The 22,115-nt window shown below is 45.9% G+C and overlaps 1 protein-coding gene across 18 annotated transcripts in view; it reads right to left on the bottom strand.

The window, feature by feature from the left end:
- The window catches only part of OTOF (otoferlin), a 547,586-nt gene that overhangs the window by 152,198 nt on the left and 373,273 nt on the right, over positions 1-22,115 (bottom strand). For all 18 annotated transcript variants that reach the window (XM_089686080.1, XM_089686077.1, XM_089686076.1 and 15 more), the window contains 6 exons: positions 15,038-15,164; positions 13,179-13,233; positions 11,056-11,187; positions 5,891-5,953; positions 2,833-2,917; positions 2,580-2,739 (listed from right to left, as the gene is read on the bottom strand). In XM_089686080.1, the coding sequence (XP_089542206.1) occupies positions 2,580-2,739; positions 2,833-2,917; positions 5,891-5,953; positions 11,056-11,187; positions 13,179-13,233; positions 15,038-15,164 (622 nt within the window). The remainder of the gene's footprint in view (positions 1-2,579; positions 2,740-2,832; positions 2,918-5,890; positions 5,954-11,055; positions 11,188-13,178; positions 13,234-15,037; positions 15,165-22,115) is intronic.

The raw sequence follows: 22,115 nt of genomic DNA, 5'->3' as shown, positions 1-22,115 counted from the left end.
GCCAGAGAGTCTAGGGCAGCTGACAGTGAGTCATTGTACAAGGTGGTGGCTATGTCAGGACATGACAGTGGGAGGATGCTGTCGTGTAGGCAGTCGGCGGCAGAGTGAAGGGGGGCCGGGTTCAGGTTGCGGAGGTTGCGGCTGGTGATGGTTTGGCGTTTTTGAGGGGGGGAGTTGGGGGAAGGGGAGATGGAGAAGGTGAGGAGGTGGTGGTCGGAGAGAGGGAAGGGGGTGTTCGAGAACTGGTTGAGGGTACAGAGGTGGGAGAAGACAAGGTCCAGGGTGTTCCCTCCGAAGTGGGTGGAGGATTGAGTGTGCTGTGTGAGCGCGAAGGAGGAGGTTAGGTGGAGGAATTGGGAAGTAGCCGGGGTGTTGTCGTTGATGGGAATGTTGAAGTCCCCGAGGATGATGGTCGGTAGCTCAGAGGAGAGGAAGAAGGGGAGCCAGGCGGCGAAGTCATCCAGGAAGCGGGCTATGGATCCGGGAGGCCTGTAGATCACTGCGATCCTTAGGGGGGTGGGTGAGAAGAGTCGGATGCAGTGCGCCTCAAAGGAGGGGAAGGAAAGAGAGGGTGGGTTAGGGAGGACCTGGAAGGTGCTAAGCGGTGATAGGAGCAAGCCGTCACCACCACCTCTGCGATCGCTCAGTCTTGGTGAATGGGTCCAGATGAGACCTCCATGGGTGAGTGCCGCAGGGGAAGTGGAGTCAGTGGCCTGTACCCAGATTTCGGTGACTGCTAGGAGCTTGAGGGAGCGGGAGATGAAGAGGTCATGGATGGCGGTAAGCTTATTGCAAACCGAACGGGCATTCAGGAGTGCAACCGAGAGAGGGGGGATAGATATGGGGAGGAGGGGTACATGTATGAGGTTGAGGGGGTCGCGTCGGCTGGCGTGAGCAGGGGGGGCTCTAGGGGGGGTGTGAGGTGGTGAGGGGCCAGGGTTTGGGGAGATGTCCCCAGCTGATATGAGAAGGAGGAGGGTGAGGAAGGTGGCGTGGGAACGGGAGGTGTAGGAGCGCTTGGGTCTGAAAGTGGTGGCAAGTGGGTCAGCGGGGAAGTGGAGTAGCAGGAGGAGGTGGTGGGTGCCATAGTGGGGAGAGGGGAGAAGTGAGGGGGCGATATAGAGCTGCTTAGCGGGGGTGGGTGGGTAGAGGAAGGCGGTTTTAGGGATGGAGGAGAGGAGGACAAGGAGGAGGAGCGCGGGCGGCATGTTGGGGTGAGCGGGGTGCAGGAAGGGTCGGGGTGGGTGAGGGGGTGCTGGTCAGGGATGGCGAAGCAGTGTCCGAAACGCAGTGGGAGGTGGCTGGTAGTCCCAGGTGGGGTGGAGGGCAGGGGATCCCTGGTGGGATGGTAGCCGTGCTATCCCTGGTGGGTTAGTAGCGATCCCTGGAGGGATAGTGGTTAAGGGTCCCTGGTGGTTAGGGTTTCCGGTGGGTGGTGGGATCCCTGGTGGCTGGCGGTGGGATGGTGGTTGGGCTCCCTGATGGGTAGTGGGTGCCCCTGGTGGAGTACCTGATGTCCTGGAGCGTCGGGGTGGAGGTGGATCCCTCCTATGTTAGGAGGACCGTTGGTGGTGGTGGTAGCTTCCCCGGAGGAGCGGAGGCGTCCCGCTGCGATTCCAGCCACGGCCGGCAGGAAACACAGCGGCTTCGGGTGCCGTGGTAGGCCTCAAGCCGCTTCGGACCGCCGGAGCTCCGCTGGAGGGACGGAGTGTCTGTGTCCCCTTCAGGGTGTTGGTGGAGACATCGGCAGCAGGCTCAGGGGCCCGGATGGCAGCGGATCGGGCGCGGGGGCGCCGGAGCTGACGAGCACGTGGCTGCTCCGGGCGAGCTGGTACCCGGTCATAGTGATCTCCAATACCTTCCAGGTCCCATCTGCAGCTGCCCTGTTGCATTGTGAACTCAGAAGGTCACCAGCCTGGCACAGAACCTAGAAGGTAGTGGAGATCACTGGAGTAGCGGTGCCTGCTTCAGTGATTTCCAACTTCTAGAGGGATCCTACAGGTGTGGTATATTATTATTATTATTATTATACAGTATTTATAAAGCGCCAATAATTCGCTCAGTGCTGTACATTACAAAGGGGGACAGAACATGTGACAGAACAATACCAATACAATGCAAAACATGAGGGGATCGAGGGCCCTGCTCTTTCGAGCTTACAATCTAGGATATATATATAGGGTATATGCATGATTACATTGTTCCAAGCTGGATCAACATAACTACTGTATGTAAAAATATCCATACCTTGAATTCCTCTTCCTACTTTTGAGTTGTAGAGGGTCAATCGTCAACTCTGTTAGTAGAGGCTCGCCTTTTCCTACCTCATAGATAAGTCCCAACTCCAAAGCTATCTCCTGCCCAGCCACCATCCCACTATCCAATGACAGTGCTTTAGCAGGCCATTTTTAAAAGGATGACAGGTTTCTTTCATGCCTCCTTTAGCATAAAACATTTGACGCCATGAAATGTGTTGCAGAAGTCCCAAAGTGCCACACATAAACGTCAACTGAAAAATGAAGCCACCGAAATTGCCCACATAGAGAGAAGCAGACAGGTACAAGGGCTGAGACACCCACCCTTCAATGTCATCATCATCAGTCTCGTTAGCTTTGTGAGGCGTCTTTATGTTGTCCCCTTTACCAACGACAGCAATGTCACATTTTAGGTAACCTTTAACCCCCGCTGTGATGTCATCAGGGTCGGAAAGAATGGCCCATTTGTGGTAGAACTGGTGTTCTAGAAGGAGGATGCAAGAGATGGAAGTTAGACATGGATTTACAAAGTACATTTACATTTAAACATCCTAAGCGCCAGCCTACAAGGACCTACCAGGTTGTGTATAGACTGTCCCCACATCCAGCTTGAAGGAGCCAACCAATGTGCCACTGCGCAGGAGATTCTTGGAGTGGATGACCTATGGGACAGGGCAAAGCCACATATAACAAATATTGTTCACAGAGCAAGTTTTTACTTTATTTTATCACCATTAAACACAGGGGAGATGCAGCTTTAAGGTTGGCTCCATACTTATATGTTGTGAAAAACGCAACTTCAACAGACCTTGCAAAAACACCACAACAAACGTGCACTTTAGTGTACTGTACACTGCATTAAAAAAAGGTTCCTGTCTGTTTTTCTGTGCGTTGTTGTGTGTTCAAAATGAATAGGTTACTTGTATGCAAAATAACGCACATTAACGTTTGTGCAATAACATACAGAAACACACCAGACAGGTGTGAAGGGGGCTTAAAGGGACAGTCCATTATGCCTTACAAGAAGTGATGGGAACTCCCCAATAGAAGCAGAGGCTGCAGAAAATCCTGAGAGTGCAACCCTTTCCTGCTCTATCCAAAACTAAATAAAAAAGTTTTGGCTAGTGTTGGGCCTTAGGTCCCTTTCATATGACGGGCTCTGCCAGTGGGTCCTCTTGCTCAGCGGGGATCAGGGGGCTTAGGCAGAGCAGACACAGACACAACCCACTTTCCTCTATGGGGCAGTGAGATGGAACTGGACTGCCTGTCCGTTTACATCCAACTGTCATCGGAAACGCTAGAGGGATGGGTAATGGATCCCTATCCATCTTTTTTTAGCGGATCGGATCAGATGCAGGTGGGTGAAAATGGGCACATATCCATTTACATCAACTGGCCCATCAGAGGGCAATGGATGGTCCAATTAGGTCCACCTGTAAAAATGGACAGGTGGATCCGATAAGTCCGCCAGTGTGAAAGGGGCCTAAAAGTGGAAGAAAAGGCTAATTCTGTAAATTCCTAAAAATATTCCCTCTCCCTTTTTTTCCTACCTACCTATGGGCACCAATTTACAAAAAACTTGGGAAAGTACAGAGAAGGGCAACTAAACTGATAAGAGGCATGGAGGAGCTCAGCTATGAGGAAAGATTAGAGGAACTAAATTTATTCTCTCTTGAGAAGAGGAGATTAAGGGGGGATATGATCAACATGTATAATACATCAGTGGTTCATATAGTGAACTCGGTGTAGAGCTATTCACCCTGAGGTCATCACAGAGGACAAGGGGACACTCATTACGTCTGGAGGAAAAGAAATTTAATCTTCAAACATGGAAGGGTTTCTTCACAGTGAGAGCTGTGAAAATATGGAATAGACTCCCTCAGGAGTTGGTTCTGGCCAGCTCAGTGGATTGCTTCAAAAAAGGCCTGGATTCTTTCTTAGATACACAGAATATAACTGGATACTAACATTTATAGGTAAAGTTGATCCAGGGAATATCCGATTGCCTCTTGGGGTATCAGGAAGGATTTTTTTTCCCAGCAGGAGCAAATTGGATCATGCTTTGCTGGGTTGTTTTGCTTCCTCTGGATCAACTGTGGGTATAGGATTATAACTTTTTTTTTATGGTTGAACTGGATGGACTTTTGTCTTTTTTTCAGCCAGACTAATTATGTAACTATCCTGCATACCCTATATAAAATTATATTACATAAAAAATTTCATTCTCTCTGGTCCAGTCACAAAATCCTGCAGCTCCAGCTTTCCTGTGTCAGTGAGCAGCTGCTGCAGGAAGAGGAGGAAACACCACCTTAACAATGACTGGACTATTGAAGCCTATGGGTGATGTCAAAGCTCAGTCTCAGCCATTGTCCAGCACTCCCTTACACAGTGGAGCCGAAGTTACAGATATTTTTTTATACAGGGTATGCAGGATAGGTAGGGAACATTTTTAAGAATAGTTAAAGTTACTCTAGGCCTTACAACCATTTTAAAACTGAAGTTTATTTTGCAAACCACTGTAGGATGCTGAAGTCCCATGAATAAAAGAACTGTTATCTAATGAATTCCAGTGAAGGGCCAGGAACAGTCAGGCTGGGGAGGGGCTAGGTGATACTGGGCATCCTTCGGCCAAGAGATGAAGTGGGCTTGACTTGCTGCAGCTTCTAATGCACATTGTGAGAAGCTCACAGTGTAGAGTGAAATCATAGGAAGCAATTTCAGCAGAGGAGAGGAGGTGGTACAACTGGGTAAAACTGAAAGGAAGGCTTTAAAACATCCTCTGGGATCACAATCTCAGCAAGTGCTTACTGCCAGTGAAAGGGTGAGTATCCAGATATTTTTTCTACAGGGTATGCAGGATAGGTAGGAGGAAGGAGGAGGGAACATTTTTAACAATAGTCAAAGTTACTGTAGTCCTTACAACTATTTTAAAAGTGAAGTTTATTTTGCTTTCCCTGCTTAGATGATGCTGGGCTTCAGCCAAGAGATGAAGCACGCTGTTTCTGACTTGCTGCAGCTTCTAATGCACATTGTGAGAAGCTCACAGTGTGGAGTGAAATCAGAGGAAGCAATTTCAGTAGAGGAGAGGAAGCGGTACAACTGGACAAGACTGAAAGGAAGGCTTTAAAATATCCTCTGGGATCACAATCTCAGCAAGTGCTTACTGCCAGTGAAAACTTCTAGTACAAAGGGAAATATTACATACTCACGACTTGCACTGCATCGAATCTGAAAATGTTTGCTACTAGATAGGAAAAAATCGACATAACGCATGGGTAAATTGGGCTGCTGCCGATGTCATTCCACCTAGTAACTCTGCCCTCGATCTTTCTCTAATCTAAGATAAATTTAAGCTGCGAATTGATATGAAACATAAGAGATATAAAACTTTTTTTTTTTTTTCATGTTTTTCTTCTGAAAATAAGCCTCGTTTTTCTAACCACTCACCATGTTCATTATTGAAAGCATAAATATCGCTCTGCATTCTTGGTGAACGCTGGGAAATAAAATCAATATTCCCTGGAGCCCCAGAGGAAGCAAACTGAGGTTGTAAAAACGTGTTTGTGCTGATGGCAGAAGTGATCACACTGCCGAGTGTTTTATGTCAATAGGGAATGGCAAACATTGTTACTTACTGACAGTTTGATTATTTTGTCAAACATCACGTCTGGAGGCACGTGGAAATCAAAGACGAAGTACTGTGGGAAGAAGGAGAGACATTGATTATAAGAGACGGAATTCAGATAACGGAACTCAGAGGGACATGTATTTAAACCCTAACAATGAATGGATCTTATAGGCTTCATTTTGACCTGTTAAATATGTCATTTAATGTTTTTCATATCTGTTCACTAATTTAAAAAAAAATTTGATCCTGCCAGAAATCAAATGATTCTGACGAAGTCCGCGATGATTGGCGGAAAAAACGCGTCAACGTAGTGACATCATCACGTCCAAGCATCACCTGCGCTGAAGTCTCCATGAGGAGGAAGATGTGCCCCACACGCCTCCATCTTTGATTCATATTCGGCAAGATGGAAACCGATCATTGAAACATATACTCCTGGGAGTACCTGTATTTTCCTACGGCGACCTTATTGCTAAGTATCTCTCCAGTGGAAAGTAACGTTCAAAATACAAAACATTGTTCCTCATATATGACGCCACTGGATTTCATTCATTACTTGGCCTTAAAGCGGAGCTCCACCCAAAAGGGGAGGTTCCGCTTTAAGGACTGCTCCCCAGCTCCCCATTAAGGATTGGCACCTTTGGGGGGCAGGGGGGGAACGTGTACCCGAATTTGACAGGTACCCACAACCACTTTCGGTCCGATTGCCTAGGCAATGGGAAGCGGAACATGTTCTCTCGTGACAGGTCCCAGAAGACTACAGGGCCATTCACGAAGCGCATCGCTACTTGCACATGCGCAGTGGGTACCCAGCTGTGAAGCCGCAAGCTATCATAGACGGGTGCCCACACTGAAGATGCAGGCCTCTTGGAATACAGGACGGCCGGTGAAATGGGCTGCAGGGGACATACCGCGGGACCGAGGGACAGGTAAGTGGCTGTTTTTTTAAAAGTCAGCAGCTACAGTTTTTGTAGCTGCTGACTTTTATTTTTTGACAGCGTGAGTGGAACTCCACTTTAATGTAGGCACACTCATTGTGCCAAGCCTGCTCTGTAATTTGATCAGGATTATAAATCATCTATATATATACTCATACCTCGGGAATTTCATATTTAATTAGTGCACTTATAGGTTGATTACCCCTTTTGCTGGAGATCGACTGCCTGATTGTTGCATCCCACTGATTGACTTACTGTATGTCTGTTCATCTATTACAGATCCAATCTGGGTATTGGCTACTTTATTTTACACGTTGGATATACACTATATTATTGTCTCATTTAACTTGATTGACTTATGTATGTTCATTCATCCTAGATCTAAACTCAATATTGCTATTTATAGCTACTACCATACTCAAGGGAAATCGGCCGACATTGATTGGCTTAGTCTTGATATATCCTCTATCTTCAAGCTACATCAATGATGATGAGACATTGTGAAGGTAATATGAGTAATTTATCACCAAGGAGCTTCATACACATAATATAGCCATTAGATTCTACCTGGCATTTGAATTTTCCATGAATGACCTTTTATTATTGATTATTATCTATGCATTGATTGCTCCCCTACTTATCATTTATTGAATATGTTGATTTTCCACGATTCACTCCACATGCCATTTTAATACCCGGAATTGACGAATATTTTCGAGAGGTGAAACTATCTATCCTCCTTCAGTTATGTCATCACTGGAAATCAGTAAGACATCCAAGACATGAAGATGCATAATCTTGATCATACTCAGGGTGAACTGTAGATGTACTATTGCAGTTTTGCCGTTATCATCCATCACTAAAGATGACCTCCTTCTCCCAGAAGGTTCATATTTATCGGTTTTCAAGCCCTCTACTGCTCTATATTTTTTCAGCTAAGTGAATGCCGTGGACTTTTGTTTTTGTTTTTAATACACTGTTTTTATTTTTTTGATTCTGTGTTCACCATGTTCAAAGCCTATCCTTCATAGGATCATTGTGATCGTAATAAAGATACTTTTTTGCATCCATTTGATGTACTTTGTACTCTGCTTTGGATTTATACACCAATCTTTTTGCCGTTTGTTCTAGTCAACTGCTTTCTTTTTTGGGAGGTGTTTTAGTCCTGTCCTAGGGTGACAATGCTGCTCTTCCATAGATGCAGTAGTGTGAATGTTTTGCCCTCTAGGTAAATGGTATGTGTTGTTTTTTTTTTTAGTTAGAGGCTTGTTAGAAGCCAGGGATGAGTAAGCCTGGGAGTAAGGTAGTGAGTTCACCTCAGCACAGGCTGGGAGGCTCTACAGGTCAGGGCTTCTGGAGCCCTCCCACCTTTCCAGAAACTTATGGCACTTTCTGGAAGAGGGGTGGGGGAGGAGGCTTAGATTTGCATGTTTAGGGGAACTTTGCCAATTCCCAGGAAGGAGGCTGATCATGATGGCCAAAGGGACACCTTAAATATGATAGAGCCTGTGCAGCGGGGAAGTCGGGTGGAAGAAGGATTGAAGGAAGGTGCTGGAGAGTGGAGCCTGAGATTGGGCCCAGTCCAGCCTACAGGCTGTTTGTTGGACAGAAGGATCTCCACTGTGCCAAGTCTCCTAGGGAGGACATTCTGTCAGCAGGGAAGGAGCCAGCCCAGCGTAAGGCCTGAAAGCAACTGAAACCCACCAAGCTAAAAAAACAGTACAGTGTGAGTACTCCTACACCCCCCGGGCCAGATAAAGGGAGAGGGAGGTCAGGTGCAAGACCCAACTAGTTCTCATCCAGGACTACTTAAGTGGCAGATCTTGGAATCCCTTGCCCAAGGATACCCTCAGTGCAGCCGGGTAAAGAGGAAGGATTCATCTGGGGTCTAAGGAAGTACACCAAAGGGAGTTCAGTGCTCCCTAAAGAGACAGTGCTATTGTTTCTGATCCACATTTTTTTACAGTGTACAATTTGCTAAGATGTTTGTCCTCAAGTGTGCAGTTCCAAGGGCATCCCATGTACCCTTAGAGCCCATCCAAGTTGTTAACCTCAAAATAAAAACAACAAAAAAAGAGCTCAAGGACTGTTTACTGACTCTGTATGTGAAGATGTGGGAAATGTGTGGTGCCTGGCAATGCAGAGCATAAGAGAGACCCAAAAATTCATCAGCTCCTGTGAGGGTAGTTCTACATGAGCATTGTTGCCTAAGACAAGTAAAACTAAAAGAAAGACATGCCTCTCACATTGGTGGTTGGGGTGAATGCATCCCTCACAGTCGTGTTAAGAATGCCACCATTAAAGAGAACTAAAAAGATCATTGGTGTCATGCTTCTGGCTCTGCCTATTCACGTTAGCCTTGAACTGTGCAAGCACCATCATATGGAAGATCAATTGGCTACAACTCAAGGATCCCCTAGCAACCTCTAGAGCAGGGGTCTCCAAACTTTCTAAACAAAGGGTCAGTTTACTGTCCTTCAGACTTTAGAGGAACCAAACTGTGGCCAGTGGGAATAGAAAATGTACTGGTGTCAGTGGGAGTAAACAATGCCCTATTTTTGATATTAGAGAAATAGTGTTCCATCATTGGTGTCAGTGGGGAGAATTCCTGCCAATGGAAGAAATAGTGCCCAATCATTCATGTCAGTTGGAGGAATAGGGCCCCATCATCTGTGTCAGTGGGAGGAATAGTGCCCAATCATTGGTGTCAGTGGGAGGAATTATATCCCATTATTAATGTCAGTGGGAGAAATTATATCCCATTGTTAATGTCAGTGAAAGGAATTATATCTCATTATTAACGTCGGTGGGAGAAATTATATCCCATTGTTAATGTCAGTGGGAGGAATTATATCCCATTGTTAATGTCAGTGGGAGGAATAGTGCCCCAAGGGCCGGATAAAGGCAAGCAAAGGGCCACTTCTGACTCCTGGGCTGTAGTTTTGGAGACCACTGCTCTAGAGGAACCCCTGGGTTTTATAGACCCCTGTTGGAGAATGGCATCTCTTGGACAAACGTATGGAGCTATGCTACTTTTATTAAACATATTATAGACTTTATTACCATGGGAAGTAGAGATAATACCCAAACGTCCATTAACGTCAAGCTGCAGAGGGAGCTTTATTCATGTATTCTGGAACAGTTCCAAAGTACGACCATTCTGACCTGACATTTCAAGCTTCTCTACTTTCTCTTTACTTTATATCTGCAACCCCACTCCATGGTTATTAGGTATAATAAATGATTTGGAAAAAGATGGTGCTTGTAAATTCTTCTTCCAGCTCTTCCTTTTTGCCTAAAAGTCTATTCAGATGGCCATACAGATGATTTTTGTTCAAATGTTCGCTAGTAACTTTTTTTTGCCATCATTGAGTCAACTACTTTTGTTCAAAGGCCCTTAACATTTTGTCCAAACCTGCTAAATGAATGGAATCCCATCTATTTGAATGGAATAACATTACAATAAATATTTGATTTTTTTCCCCACATTCACAGTTAAAATTTCTTCCTTTGAGAAAAATTTGTCATCCTGCTCCTTCAGATTTTCTCATTACTACACTCAAAAACTAACTTTGATTTGACCGAACTATGAAAATCAAGCAAGGGTCTTGAAAACCAACATTTTCAAGCAAAATTCGACTGATTTATGGCCACCTTTAGCAGTAAGATAAAAAAGAACTAAACCACTCAATGGAAATGACTGATAAACCAGTAGCATTGAAAAGTGTAAACTGCAAGTGTTGGGGTAAAAAATGTAACAAATCGTTTACTGGGGTATGTTTAGTATATAGTGGTCAATGTGTTAAACTAAAAACCGCTGACAGTTATTACTACTGTAAAAACATTTTTTTTTCTTTTTCTAATAGGAGTTACATAATCCATGTTACCTGTTGTATGCTCTCATTTTAAAACCTAATCTATACCTAGTTAGAAAATATTGTAAATAGGAACATTCTATCCGGATGTAATGTTTGATACATTAGCATCTTCTTTCTTTCAAGTTGCTTTTTAGTCACTTTGTATTTGCAACACATCAATGCAGAGAATGTACTAAGTAAAAGCTAACTTGAAAAACATTCCTCCAGTGTCTGTTCACAAGGAGCTCTACACTGTCAGCCTGGCTGTGATCAAGAAGAAAAGTCTAGTTATTTTGAAGATTTTTTTTTCCCCGCAAAAATCTTTCTTTCTCACATTCTGTGAAAGCTGATAATGGTCTGCAGTTCAAAGTACTAACCTCATTATAGTACGGACAGTTGGTGGACTCTTTCATGGAGGTGTATTTCTTCTCATCTCCAACCTCAACACAAACCACCGGATCCATGTTTAATCCCACCAGTTGCCGAGCCTCGATCACTGTAATACTAACCTGCAGGAGAGGAAGGTCAGATAATCATCAAATGACAAAGACACATAATAACTGAAGGGTATGTATGGAAATTTGTATTTAGTTACATTGGTGCCGCTTGGACCAATGTAATTATGTACTGTATGTGCAATACCTGTGGGATACCTTAGGAAGCTGGAAATGATTGTAGTAGACACCTCTGCTACAGTGATCTCCACCAGCTTCCAGGTCCTGTGTTGAGCGGCTGCCCTGCTGCATTGTGAATAGGAGAGTAGGCAAACTGGAGAGGCGAGGCAGTGATGTCGTGATCTCCACCTCGTCTGATTATCTTTTTTCCTGAATTTATTAATTTTGAAATAGATTAGGGAAGGGTATGGCCATCTGTATAAAGAGTGAGGTAAAAATGCCTCAACATAAAATCAGGTAAAAAGAAAAACCCGGTGGTGGCTTTCACCTTTCATCACTCTAAGCAAAACAAAAAAAATATCTTTTGGCTGGAGTTGGGGGTGCTTACTCTATTTTTTCATCTGTTTTGCCAAGAATTACATGGGATTGGGTTCTTAGCCAAAACCAACAGCATACTAAATATGACAATTTATCTCTCGTGGTGCAAAATGTAAACTAGGTCTCCATGACTGCAGTACATATATATAGCTCATGAGGCTCTACTTCTTCTGTAAGAGAATTCATTTAAAAGTCACCTTTTTGACAACAAAATAACTTCTTTGCCCCAGTAGCTTTAAAAAGCCAAAGTAGATATTGAGTTTTCAGTAAGTTGAGCATAAGTACACCCCTTACCAGCCCTCAATACAAAGTAGGTGTCTTTCAAAAAGGCACTGTGATGTCTCCATTGCATTGTAAGATGTTCCACTTACTGAAAACTCAGATTTCCCAGAAAGGGTCAGTGACGTGAATCCACATTAAAGATATTAGTTCTGATCTACAGTGTATGGCCTAGCATTAACAAATTACTTCATTTGAGAGAAATGTAAGATAAATATGTTTTATGTCTAGACTAGGTTCTCCAAACTTTCTAAACAAAGGGTCAATTAACTGTCCTTCAGTCTTTTGGGGGGCCAGTCTGTGGTCACTGGGATTAGAAAATGCCCTAGCGTCACTGGGCGTAAAATATGCCTCCTTGGCTTTAGTGGGAGGAATAGGGCTCCATTGTTGGATTCAGTGGGAGGAGTGGTGCTCCACTGTTGGTATCAATGGTTGGTCCATTGTTGGTATTTGGGGGAGGAATAGGGCCCTATTATTGGTGTCTGTATGAAGAATGACTCCCCATCGTTGGTGTAAAGGATGGAATGGTGCCTTAAGGGCTGGATAAAGGCAAATAAAGGTCAATAGTTTGGAGACCACTGGTCTAGGACATAAAAGCCTTCTAAAGATTCAAGCACCAGAAAATATAAATAAATTAGATATGTATTTTGTACGGAATGTAATGCAATCCTACAGTTGGGATATGAGAGGAAGAACCTTTGATCTATGGGCCCCAGAATTGTTGTACACTCTTGAACTAACCCATTCGTAAATAAAGCAAACCTGTTCTCCAACCATGGAAATACAAATCTTTTCACCAAAGGTAATGACTGAATAGAAGTACTCTAAAAAATATTACTACTGTATATTGCGCAACATCTTTCTTATTCTTGAGACTCTACACAAGACTTTTACAATGGTGTAGATGTCACCATCTTGGATTCCTCAAGGAATGCCTAGGATTATAGATACCAATCACTACCCTTTCATCCTAGATTCAGTGCCTGTCCTTTTATTCTGCTCCTGGTTCCTCCTAAGAATAACTTACATGCAACACAGATTACTCTGAATGTGAATTCCCAAAATGAATTGCTGTTCAATGCATACATATTTTGGAATCAGCTAGTTTGAGAGTTATTTTAATGCTTGCTCTTTTCCTGATGTCCATAGTATGGCGGTAGGGTCACTTTAAACTGCAACATGTTTGCAAAAATGAAAACAGAAATTTTCCTGAGAACCCCAAGTCTTACTTGGTAATCCATTGGTCTCCCAGCACTGGGCTCCATTTTAATGTCCGGCTTAGATCTACAGAGAAAAGAAATAAGTTGCATAATATCACATTAAAGTAAGCCTACAAACAAATAAATGCAGGGATTTAATATACACAGTATAGGAAATCTCAGGAGGCTCGTTATGTCTCCGGCTCACAAAACAAATATAGACACAGATTTCCTGCACTGTGATATAAAACATTTTGTACGTAAACATAGAGGGGTTTTCTGCCACCATGGGTCTATGGTGAATACAAGGGATTTTTCACTTTGCATGTTTGCCACTAGACATAAGGAATGACCTATAATGCAGTACATAGTCTTTGCCCCCGGTCTTCTGAGTCACTAGAGCCAATAATTTGAAGGAATGGATAACCCTTTCCCTTCACTATAAAAGAGGGTACTCCCTACATCCATGTTGTCAGTGTTTCATGGGGCTGTTAGACAGAGATGACAATTCTGTGTAGAAAGAGGCATTGCTTTGTTTTATTTTTTATTTTGTTTTTTTTTGTATTGGTATGTCCCCCTTGACAGTGTCAGGCTTCCCATATCTTTTGCTTGACAATAGCTTGCTTATTTGCCCTACAGATGGCCAGAACTGAATAACAAGATTCGCCCCTTATAGACATCAATGGGATTCACCGCAAAGGTTGCAAACTTCAAAAGCCAAGAAGGATTTCTAAAAATCTTAATAAACCAAACCCAGGGAAATCCACTCATCCGTATTCTGAAGTTTATTCCAAACAGAAACAGCAGTTAGCAAGTAAAATGTCAGAAGTACAAATGCAGAAAAGGCACCAATTACAGAGGTTCAATGCCTCTATCTCAAAATACACTTGCAAGAAAATGCAGAAAGCCTTATAGCCCCTGGGAATTTTTAGGAGGTTAATATACAAAGTTACCACAAATATATAAAATAGATACTTTATTGTGGACAATGGTTAAAACCAATCTAAAAGCCAAAAGATGCACCAGTTTAAAACATATACATTAGAGATATCATTAGTTCATACATAAGTACAAATTGCTCCATACAAACATGCAATAATGCTTAAGAGGTTCACATCCATAAACTGAGGACTATCGTAATCTCTACACGTTTCGTGAAACACAGTGCACTTCATCAGGATTTTGATATTACCAGCTGGGTGTCTGAAAATCAGTCACTAGAATATCCTACTATTACCAAAAAGAAAAATGGGGGCCATAGCTGTCCATACATGTTCAGGAACCCACAGTAGAGAAGTCTACCATCTACTCTTGGTAGTGCCTGTCCTGGCACTACTCTGTTCTACTGAGTAACTTGTATCCATGGATCTGGTTCCCTAGTTCTTTTTCTCTCTGCTCTGCTGCTCCTTGCTTGATTCCTGGGGGCTATATTCTGGCTGGCTCTCCAACATCCACAGACCCCTGGGATGGACTTCTCCACTGTGGGTCCCAGATGTATCTTTTAAATATTTGTGGTAACTTTGTATACCGACTTCCTAAAAAATCCCAGGGGCTATAAGGTTTTCTGCATTTTCTAAGAAGTAAAATGTAACTGCTAATACCATCCGGAAAAAGGCTTTATTGTCACCAACCACCAAAATTATTCATAATCTGTAGAGTAGCAATTTAATAACAGAATGAACACATTTAAAAGACTACCAGACATGTGTGATACCAGCACCCTCAGTTGGTTTCATTGCACATGCTGGGATGCTTGACAAAGCATGATGACGTCATTGCACTGGCAATAGTTATACCGCAGATGTTGGCATAGTGAGCGGAGTAATAGCTATAAAGTTTCTAAAAGGCTGGCGTATCCTTTAGCACCTATGAAGTAGTCATCAGTTTACCTTTTATTGGAAACATTAGTTGTGACAGCCGTGACAGAGGCAAGAGATATGGTGTCCGGGTCCAGTCCACCACCTAGTCGCATTGCCTTCCTGTCCAGGTCTTCTGTTTCCAAGACAGCCGGCTCATCTGTAAATACATATAATACAATTTTGACATTTGTTTTCTATAGTTTTGAGTTTTATTTAGACATCTGTCTCCCCTAGGAACATCTGAACAAGGGCACCACTTTTATACAGGTTCTACCAATTGCATCATGAGGTTATTTAAGTACAAACTAATACTAGACTGCACTATAGGAGGCTATGTGTTTTTTTTAACTGTCATAAGACTCTTACCTTCTTGTGGGACTCCAAAGAAGCCCATCCATACCACTGGTGACACAAAGGGGTTTATTTACTAAAGCTGGAGAGTCCAAAATCAGACTCCCTTCTGCATAGAAACCAATCAGCTTCCAGGTTTCATTGCCAAAGCTTCATTGAACAAGCTGAGGTTAGAAGCTGATTGGTTTCTAGGCAGAAGGGAGTCTGATTTTGGACTCTCCAGCTTTAGTAAATAAACCCCAAAGGGTCCACTGTAATTGTATCATGTACCCTTTAGAACAGCTTTTCTCAACCAGGGGTCATCCAGTGATTCATAGGGTTCCCATGAGCAATGAGCAACGTCTTATTAGTAATAAGTCTTGTAATTGTTAACACCAATTCTCTTATTAACTATCTAAAAGGGGACATTCTTCCCACGACCACCAAAGTAAGAAACATGCTTCCCAACCACCCCTGCACTAATGTACAGTAAGCTGAGACCTAAGAATCATTTCAGGGGGTTCCTCCTTAGTAAAAAAAAGCTTGAGAAAGGATGCTCTAAGGCAGTGGTGGCGAACCCGTGGCACGCGTGCCACAGCCGGCACGCCGAGCCTTATCTGTGGGCACGCCAGGAGAATCCAGCGGCGCGCTGTCTTCCCGGCTGTAGTGTGCGTGACAGCCGGGTCCCAAGTGCGCATGCACAAGAAGCAGTGCTCCTTGTGAATGGTAAGGCGGTACCTGGGACACATGACAGATCCCAGAAGCCGCCGGACCAATCACAAAGCGCAGCGCTTCTCGCGCATGCGCACTGGGCATCCGGCTGTCCGACGAGCGCCCACACTACAGAAGCCGGGAAGACAGAGCGCGGCTGGATCGAGGAACAGGTAAGATAAAAAAAAAAAACTCTGCGGAAGTAAGAGCGGGTACCTGTCAAATTCAGGTACCCGCTCCCCCTCCCTCCCCAAAGGTCAGCAGTCATCCCTGTGCTGTGTCCCCAGTCTCTGGTCATCCCTGTGCTGTGTCCCCAGTCTCTGGTCATCCCTGTGCTGTGTCCCCAGTCTCTGGTCATCCCTGTGCTGTGTCCCCAGTCTCTGGTCATCGCTGTGCTGTGTCCCCAGTCTCTGGTCATCCCTGTGCTGTGTCCCCAGTCTCTGGTCATCCCTGTGCTGTGTCCGCAGTCTCTGGTCATCCCTGTGCTGTGTCCGCAGTCTCTGGTCATCCCTGTGCTGTGTCCCCAGTCTCTGGTCATCCCTGTGCTGTGTCCCCAGTCTCTGGTCATCCCTGTGCTGTGTCCCCAGTCTCTGGTCATCCCTGTGCTGTGTCCCCAGTCTCTGGTCATCCCTGTGCTGTGTCCCCAGTCTCTGGTCATCCCTGTGCTGTGTCCCCAGTCTCTGGTCATCCCTGTGCTGTGTCCCCAGTCTCTGGTCATCCCTGTGCTGTGTCCCCAGTCTCTGGTCATCCCTGTGCTGTTTCCCCAGTCTCTGGTCATCCCTGTGCTGTGTCCCCAGTCTCTGGTCATCCCTGTGCTGTGTCCCCAGTCTCTGGTCATCCCTGTGCTGTGTCCCCAGTCTCTGGTCATCCCTGTGCTGTGTCCCCAGTCTCTGGTCATCCCTGTGCTGTGTCCGCAGTCTCTGGTCATCCCTGTGCTGTGTCCGCAGTCTCTGGTCATCCCTGTACTGTGTCCGCAGTCTCTGGTCATCCCTGTACTGTGTCCGCAGTCTCTGGTCATCCCTGTGCTGTGTCCGCAGTCTCTGGTCATCCCTGTGCTGTGTCCCCAGTCTCTGGTCATCCCTGTGCTGTGTCCCCAGTCTCTGGTCATCCCTGTGCTGTGTCCCCAGTCTCTGGTCATCCCTGTGCTGTGTCCCCAGTCTCTGGTCATCCCTGTGCTGTGTCCCCAGTCTCTGGTCATCCCTGTGCTGTGTCCCCAGTCTCTGGTCATCCCTGTGCTGTGTCCCCAGTCTCTGGTCATCCCTGTGCTGTGTCCCCATTCTCTGGTCATCCCTGTGCTGTGTCCCCAGTCTCTGGTCATCCCTGTGCTGTGTCCCCAGTCTCTGGTCATCCCTGTGCTGTGTCCCCAGTCTCTGGTCATCCCTGTGCTGTGTCCCCAGTCTCTGGTCATCCCTGTGCTGTGTCCGCAGTCTCTGGTCATCCCTGTGCTGTGTCCGCAGTCTCTGGTCATCCCTGTGCTGTGTCCGCAGTCTCTGGTCATCCCTGTGCTGTGTCCGCAGTCTCTGGTCATCCCTGTGCTGTGTCCGCAGTCTCTGGTCATCCCTGTACTGTGTCCGCAGTCTCTGGTCATTCCTGTACTGTGTCCGCAGTCTCTGGTCATCTCCTGTACTGTGTCCGCAGTCTCTGGTCATCTCCTGTACTGTGTCCGCAGTCTCTGGTCATCCCTGTACTGTGTCTGCAGTCTCTGGTCATCCCTGTACTGTGTCCGCAGTCTCTGGTCATCCCTGTACTGTGTCCGCAGTCTCTGGTCATCTCTGTACTGTCCGCAGTCTCTGGTCATCCCTGTACTGTCCGCAGTCTCTGGTCATCCCTGTACTGTGTCCGCAGTCTCTGGTCATCCCTGTACTGTGTCCGCAGTCTCTGGTCATCCCTGCACTGTGTCCGCAGTCTCTGGTCATCCCTGTACTGTCCGCAGTCTCTGGTCATCCCTGTACTGTCCGCAGTCTCTGGTCATCCCTGTACTGTCCGCAGTCTCTGGTCATCCCTGTACTGTGTCCGCAGTCTCTGGTCATCCCTGTACTGTGTCCGCAGTCTCTGGTCATCCCTGTACTGTGTCCGCAGTCTCTGGTCATCCCTGTACTATGTCCGCAGTCTCTGGTCATCCCTGTACTGTGTCCGCAGTCTCTGGTCATCCCTGTACTGTGTCTGCAGTCTCTGGTCATCCCTGTACTGTTAATTAGTTTGCACTACTGTACGAGTTGTTTTTTCTAAACCAAAAGCTCGATATTCAGGTTTCATTGCAGTGTTGGCACTTTGAAAGAAATAAGTTGGTTTTGGGTTGCAGTTTGGGCACTCGGGCTCAAAAAGGTTCGCCATCACTGCTCTAAGGCTTCCCAGGGATATGTGGAGGATTCACCAAGGTGACATGGCAGAAGTCCCTAGCTCTGCCTCTCATTTCCTTTCCTAGCGGTAGGTGCAATTTTTCTGCTTAGCAATGATAAAGACTCTGCCTCTACCCATTCCACCCTAAATAGGAAAACACTTTTTGGGGTGGGCTGCATTTATAACTGTACAGTAAATAAAAAATGATCTAGCACCAGTCCCTTAGGATTCGTTGAGTTTTGGGTCCCCCTACAGCTCTCCACAGCCAGGCAACATGCATTTCATTCCACACCTGTACGGTGAAATCGGTAAGCAGTCCTTGAGCTTGGTTTTGATGTTTTAATAAGGGGTTTTGAACTTGGATGGGGTTGAAAGATGCATTGAATGTCCAAGGGAACAGCAAACTTGAGGACAAATTCTTTAGCAACTATGTACAGATATGGACAAAATAGTCTCTTCTGTGAGAGCATTCCAGCTCTCTGGTGTACCTCCTCAGACTGCAGATTTATCTTCCTCTTCACCCAGCTGCCTGGGGGTATCCCTGGCCAAAGGGACCCAGAAGCTACCGCTTAGCAAAACAGCCCCAGATGAAGCTAGTTGGGATTTTTTACCTGACTGCTCTCTCCCCTTATCCGGTCCAGGGGTATAGGGTTACTAACTTTGTCTCTTCTGTGAACTTGGTAGATTGGTGGCTGCCTTCAGGCCTTACACTGGGCTGGCTCCTTCTCTGCTACACAGGCTGTCCTCTCTCTGGGGACAATGAGGCAGAGAGATCCTCCTTTTAGCTCCTGCCTGTAGCTAGGACCCTCTCTAGGACGCTCTCCTGGACCCCCTCCCAGGCTCCACAGTCCAGCCTTCACTCCATCTTCCACCCGACACACAACTCCCCTGCATGTTTGGGCTCAATCATATTTTAAAGGCTTTCCTGGCCCCATGCCAAGCCTCCTGCATGGGGATTGACCAAGGCCCCTTAAGTATGCAAGCCAGCTCCTCCTCACCCCCACCCACAGACCTCTAGAAACGTCTCCAGCTTCTAGAGCAGGGGAGGTATCAGGGAACTTACCTGCAGAACCCTCAGCCCTGACCTTAAATAACTTGGCTGACTAACACCCGAGCTCCTAACAAGCCTCTGCCAAAAAAACTATCTAGCTCCCCCTAGCTAAACTTGAGGGGTGCTACCCTATCACAAGTCGTCTCCTCTGTATTCCCTGTGTGCTAATGTCCTAAAAATATCAAATAAACTAAATTTACAGCACCAGCTCATAAATAATGCTGTCTGCAAGTTATTATGTTATTTGAGTATAATGAAAGGAAGAAAAAAAGTCAATAAAAAGTTATATAAGAGATAAGCATCTGTACATTCACTAGGAAATGAGAAGCTTCCGACTCGTAAAGAATTTATAGTGCAGAGACAGTAATATGTGCAAATTGAATTTATTTTGTTTTTGTTATATCGCAGTCTTTACAAAAGATCAACACACTGGTTTTAGTCTGTTGAAGTGAACCTGAACTCAAAAAGTGAAGATCTCCTATGTTATAGGGAATCTATCTAGACATGATAAAGCCTATTTTCGGGGAAAGTAAAAATCAACTCAGCATTGGGGCTTCCCCCACACTGTGAGGTTTAAAGTGATAATGAAGGTCTTTTTTTTTGTTTGAATAAAATGATGTTATATGTATCTGCTCTGTGCAATGACATATTCTAGCAGTCCTGCAATGACATATTTTAGCTTTCCCTGTTGGTGCTGTTTGCTCCTCCTTCCTGTGGATGCCTCCTTTAGTAAGCCAGGTGCTAAGGGGTCACCTGTGCTTGCACATTCCTGTTGTGTGCGTCTATAGATACATACATCGCATAAGCCATGGCCCTGTCTCCCTCCTGACAGGTGTTTGATGACAGCAGGAGCCTATTGCTCTGTTGCACTCAGATTCTCCTGCGAAAGGGGAAATACGAGGAGCATTTCTGGAACCAGAGATGTTGGGGAGGTGAATTGAGCAAGGTAAGTGTTTGGGGATGGGGGGGGGGGTAAGACAAGTAGTGGGGTCTTTTTTACTTTAATACAAAGAATGCATAAAGGTAAAAAATGATTAGAATTTAGAGCTACTTTAAAGTGCTAATAAACTCACAACAGTAAAATCAGTCTGTAGATGCAGTAAAGCATGCTTGTTATACACACTGTGGAACCAAAGCAGTTAATCCTCTGCATTGTGTAAAAAGGCTGTTTGATCCTGTCTTCTCGGCCCCTCCTCTTGTTGAAATGACCACCTGATACAGACTGAATCCGTAGTCACATGCACATGCTTAGATTTGTGGGTATTGCTAGAGATGTTTTCTTTTTTGGGGGGGAGAGTGCATGTGATCTGCACAGGGCCAATCAGCACTGTCCAGACAGAGGCCGGGGGTTCTGCATCCTCCTAGAGCAGAAAGAAAACTACTCCTACAAGCTTTAACCAGTGCTCTGCTGAAGTCACAAGACTGCTCTATGCTGATGATAAAAAGGTATTTAGCAGTTTATATTTACTAAAATAATTGCATTTGCATGTTGTGTGTACTGTGGGGGACCAATAGAGTAAATGCAGGGTCCGATGTTTAGTAACACTTTAAATGCTCATTTCAGTCTCGAGGACCAGGAAAAGTACTTTTACATACCTGATCCCTCAACTGTAGGTATAGGCAGGGGCGCATTTGCCGTGAGGCCAACAAGGCATTTTAGGGGGGCGGAGCAGTGCCGCCCCCCCCTTCCAATGGAAGGGACACTAAGTAAAGGGGCGGGCAGGGGGCTGCTGTGTCTTACCTGGCTCCGGTCCCAGTCCCACGACGATCCAGTCCAGGAAGCGCTGGTCCTTCGTTCTCTCTGGCCGCTCCCTCACTCGATGTTCGTGCTGCCGCTCGGCTCCGCCTCCTCACCGGTGATTGGGTGCCAGAACTGTAGCTCAGGAAAGACACACAGGCGGCCAATCACCTGCGAGGAGGCGGAGCCGAGCGGCCCCGCTAACATCGAGTGAAGGAGCACCCGGAGTGAATGAAGCAGGACAGCTGACCGCCTGGTAAGTGTGCCGTGCTGGTGGTGCTGCTGCAACCAGGTATGCTGGCTGCAGCAGCACCTAGGCTGGAGCAGGGGTCAGCAAGTTAAGTGTCATTGGTGTCAGTGGGAGGAATAGTGCCCCATCATTGGTGTCACTGATACTAATGATGGGGCACCATCATTGGTGTCAGTGGGAGGAATAGCGCCCCATCATTAGTGTCAGTGGGAGGAATAGTGCCCCATCCTTGGTGTCAGTGGGAGAAATAGTGTCCCATCATTGGTGTCAGTGGGAGGAATAGTGTCCCATCATTGGTGTCAGTGGGAGAAATACTGTCCCACCATTGGTGTCAGTGGGAGAAATAGTGTCCCACCATTGGTGTCAGTGGGAGTAATAGTGTCCCACCATTGGTGTCAGTGGGAGTAATAGTGTCTCATCATTGGTGTCAGTGGGGGGAGGAATAGTGCCCCATCATTAGTGTCAGTGGGAGGAAGTGTCCCATCATTGGTGTCAGTGTTAGGAATCATACCCCATCATTGGTGTCAGTGGGAGGAATAGCGGCCCATCGTTGTCAGTGGGCGGAGCTCTAATAGGAAGAGGTGGGGCCTAAAGAGGAAGGGGTGGAGTTTGCAAGTGAAAGGGTGGGACAAATTTAGCTGCGGGGGTGGGGGGCAGGGTGCCCGATTTTAGTCTTGCCTAGGGCAGC

Source organism: Staurois parvus, unplaced genomic scaffold (genome assembly GCF_062004578.1).
Source record: "Staurois parvus isolate SC_StPar_1 unplaced genomic scaffold, SC_StPar_1.0 ptg000390l, whole genome shotgun sequence".
In the NCBI taxonomy this organism is placed as follows: domain Eukaryota; kingdom Metazoa; phylum Chordata; class Amphibia; order Anura; family Ranidae; genus Staurois; species Staurois parvus.
This window is presented reverse-complemented; position numbering and strand designations above follow the sequence as displayed.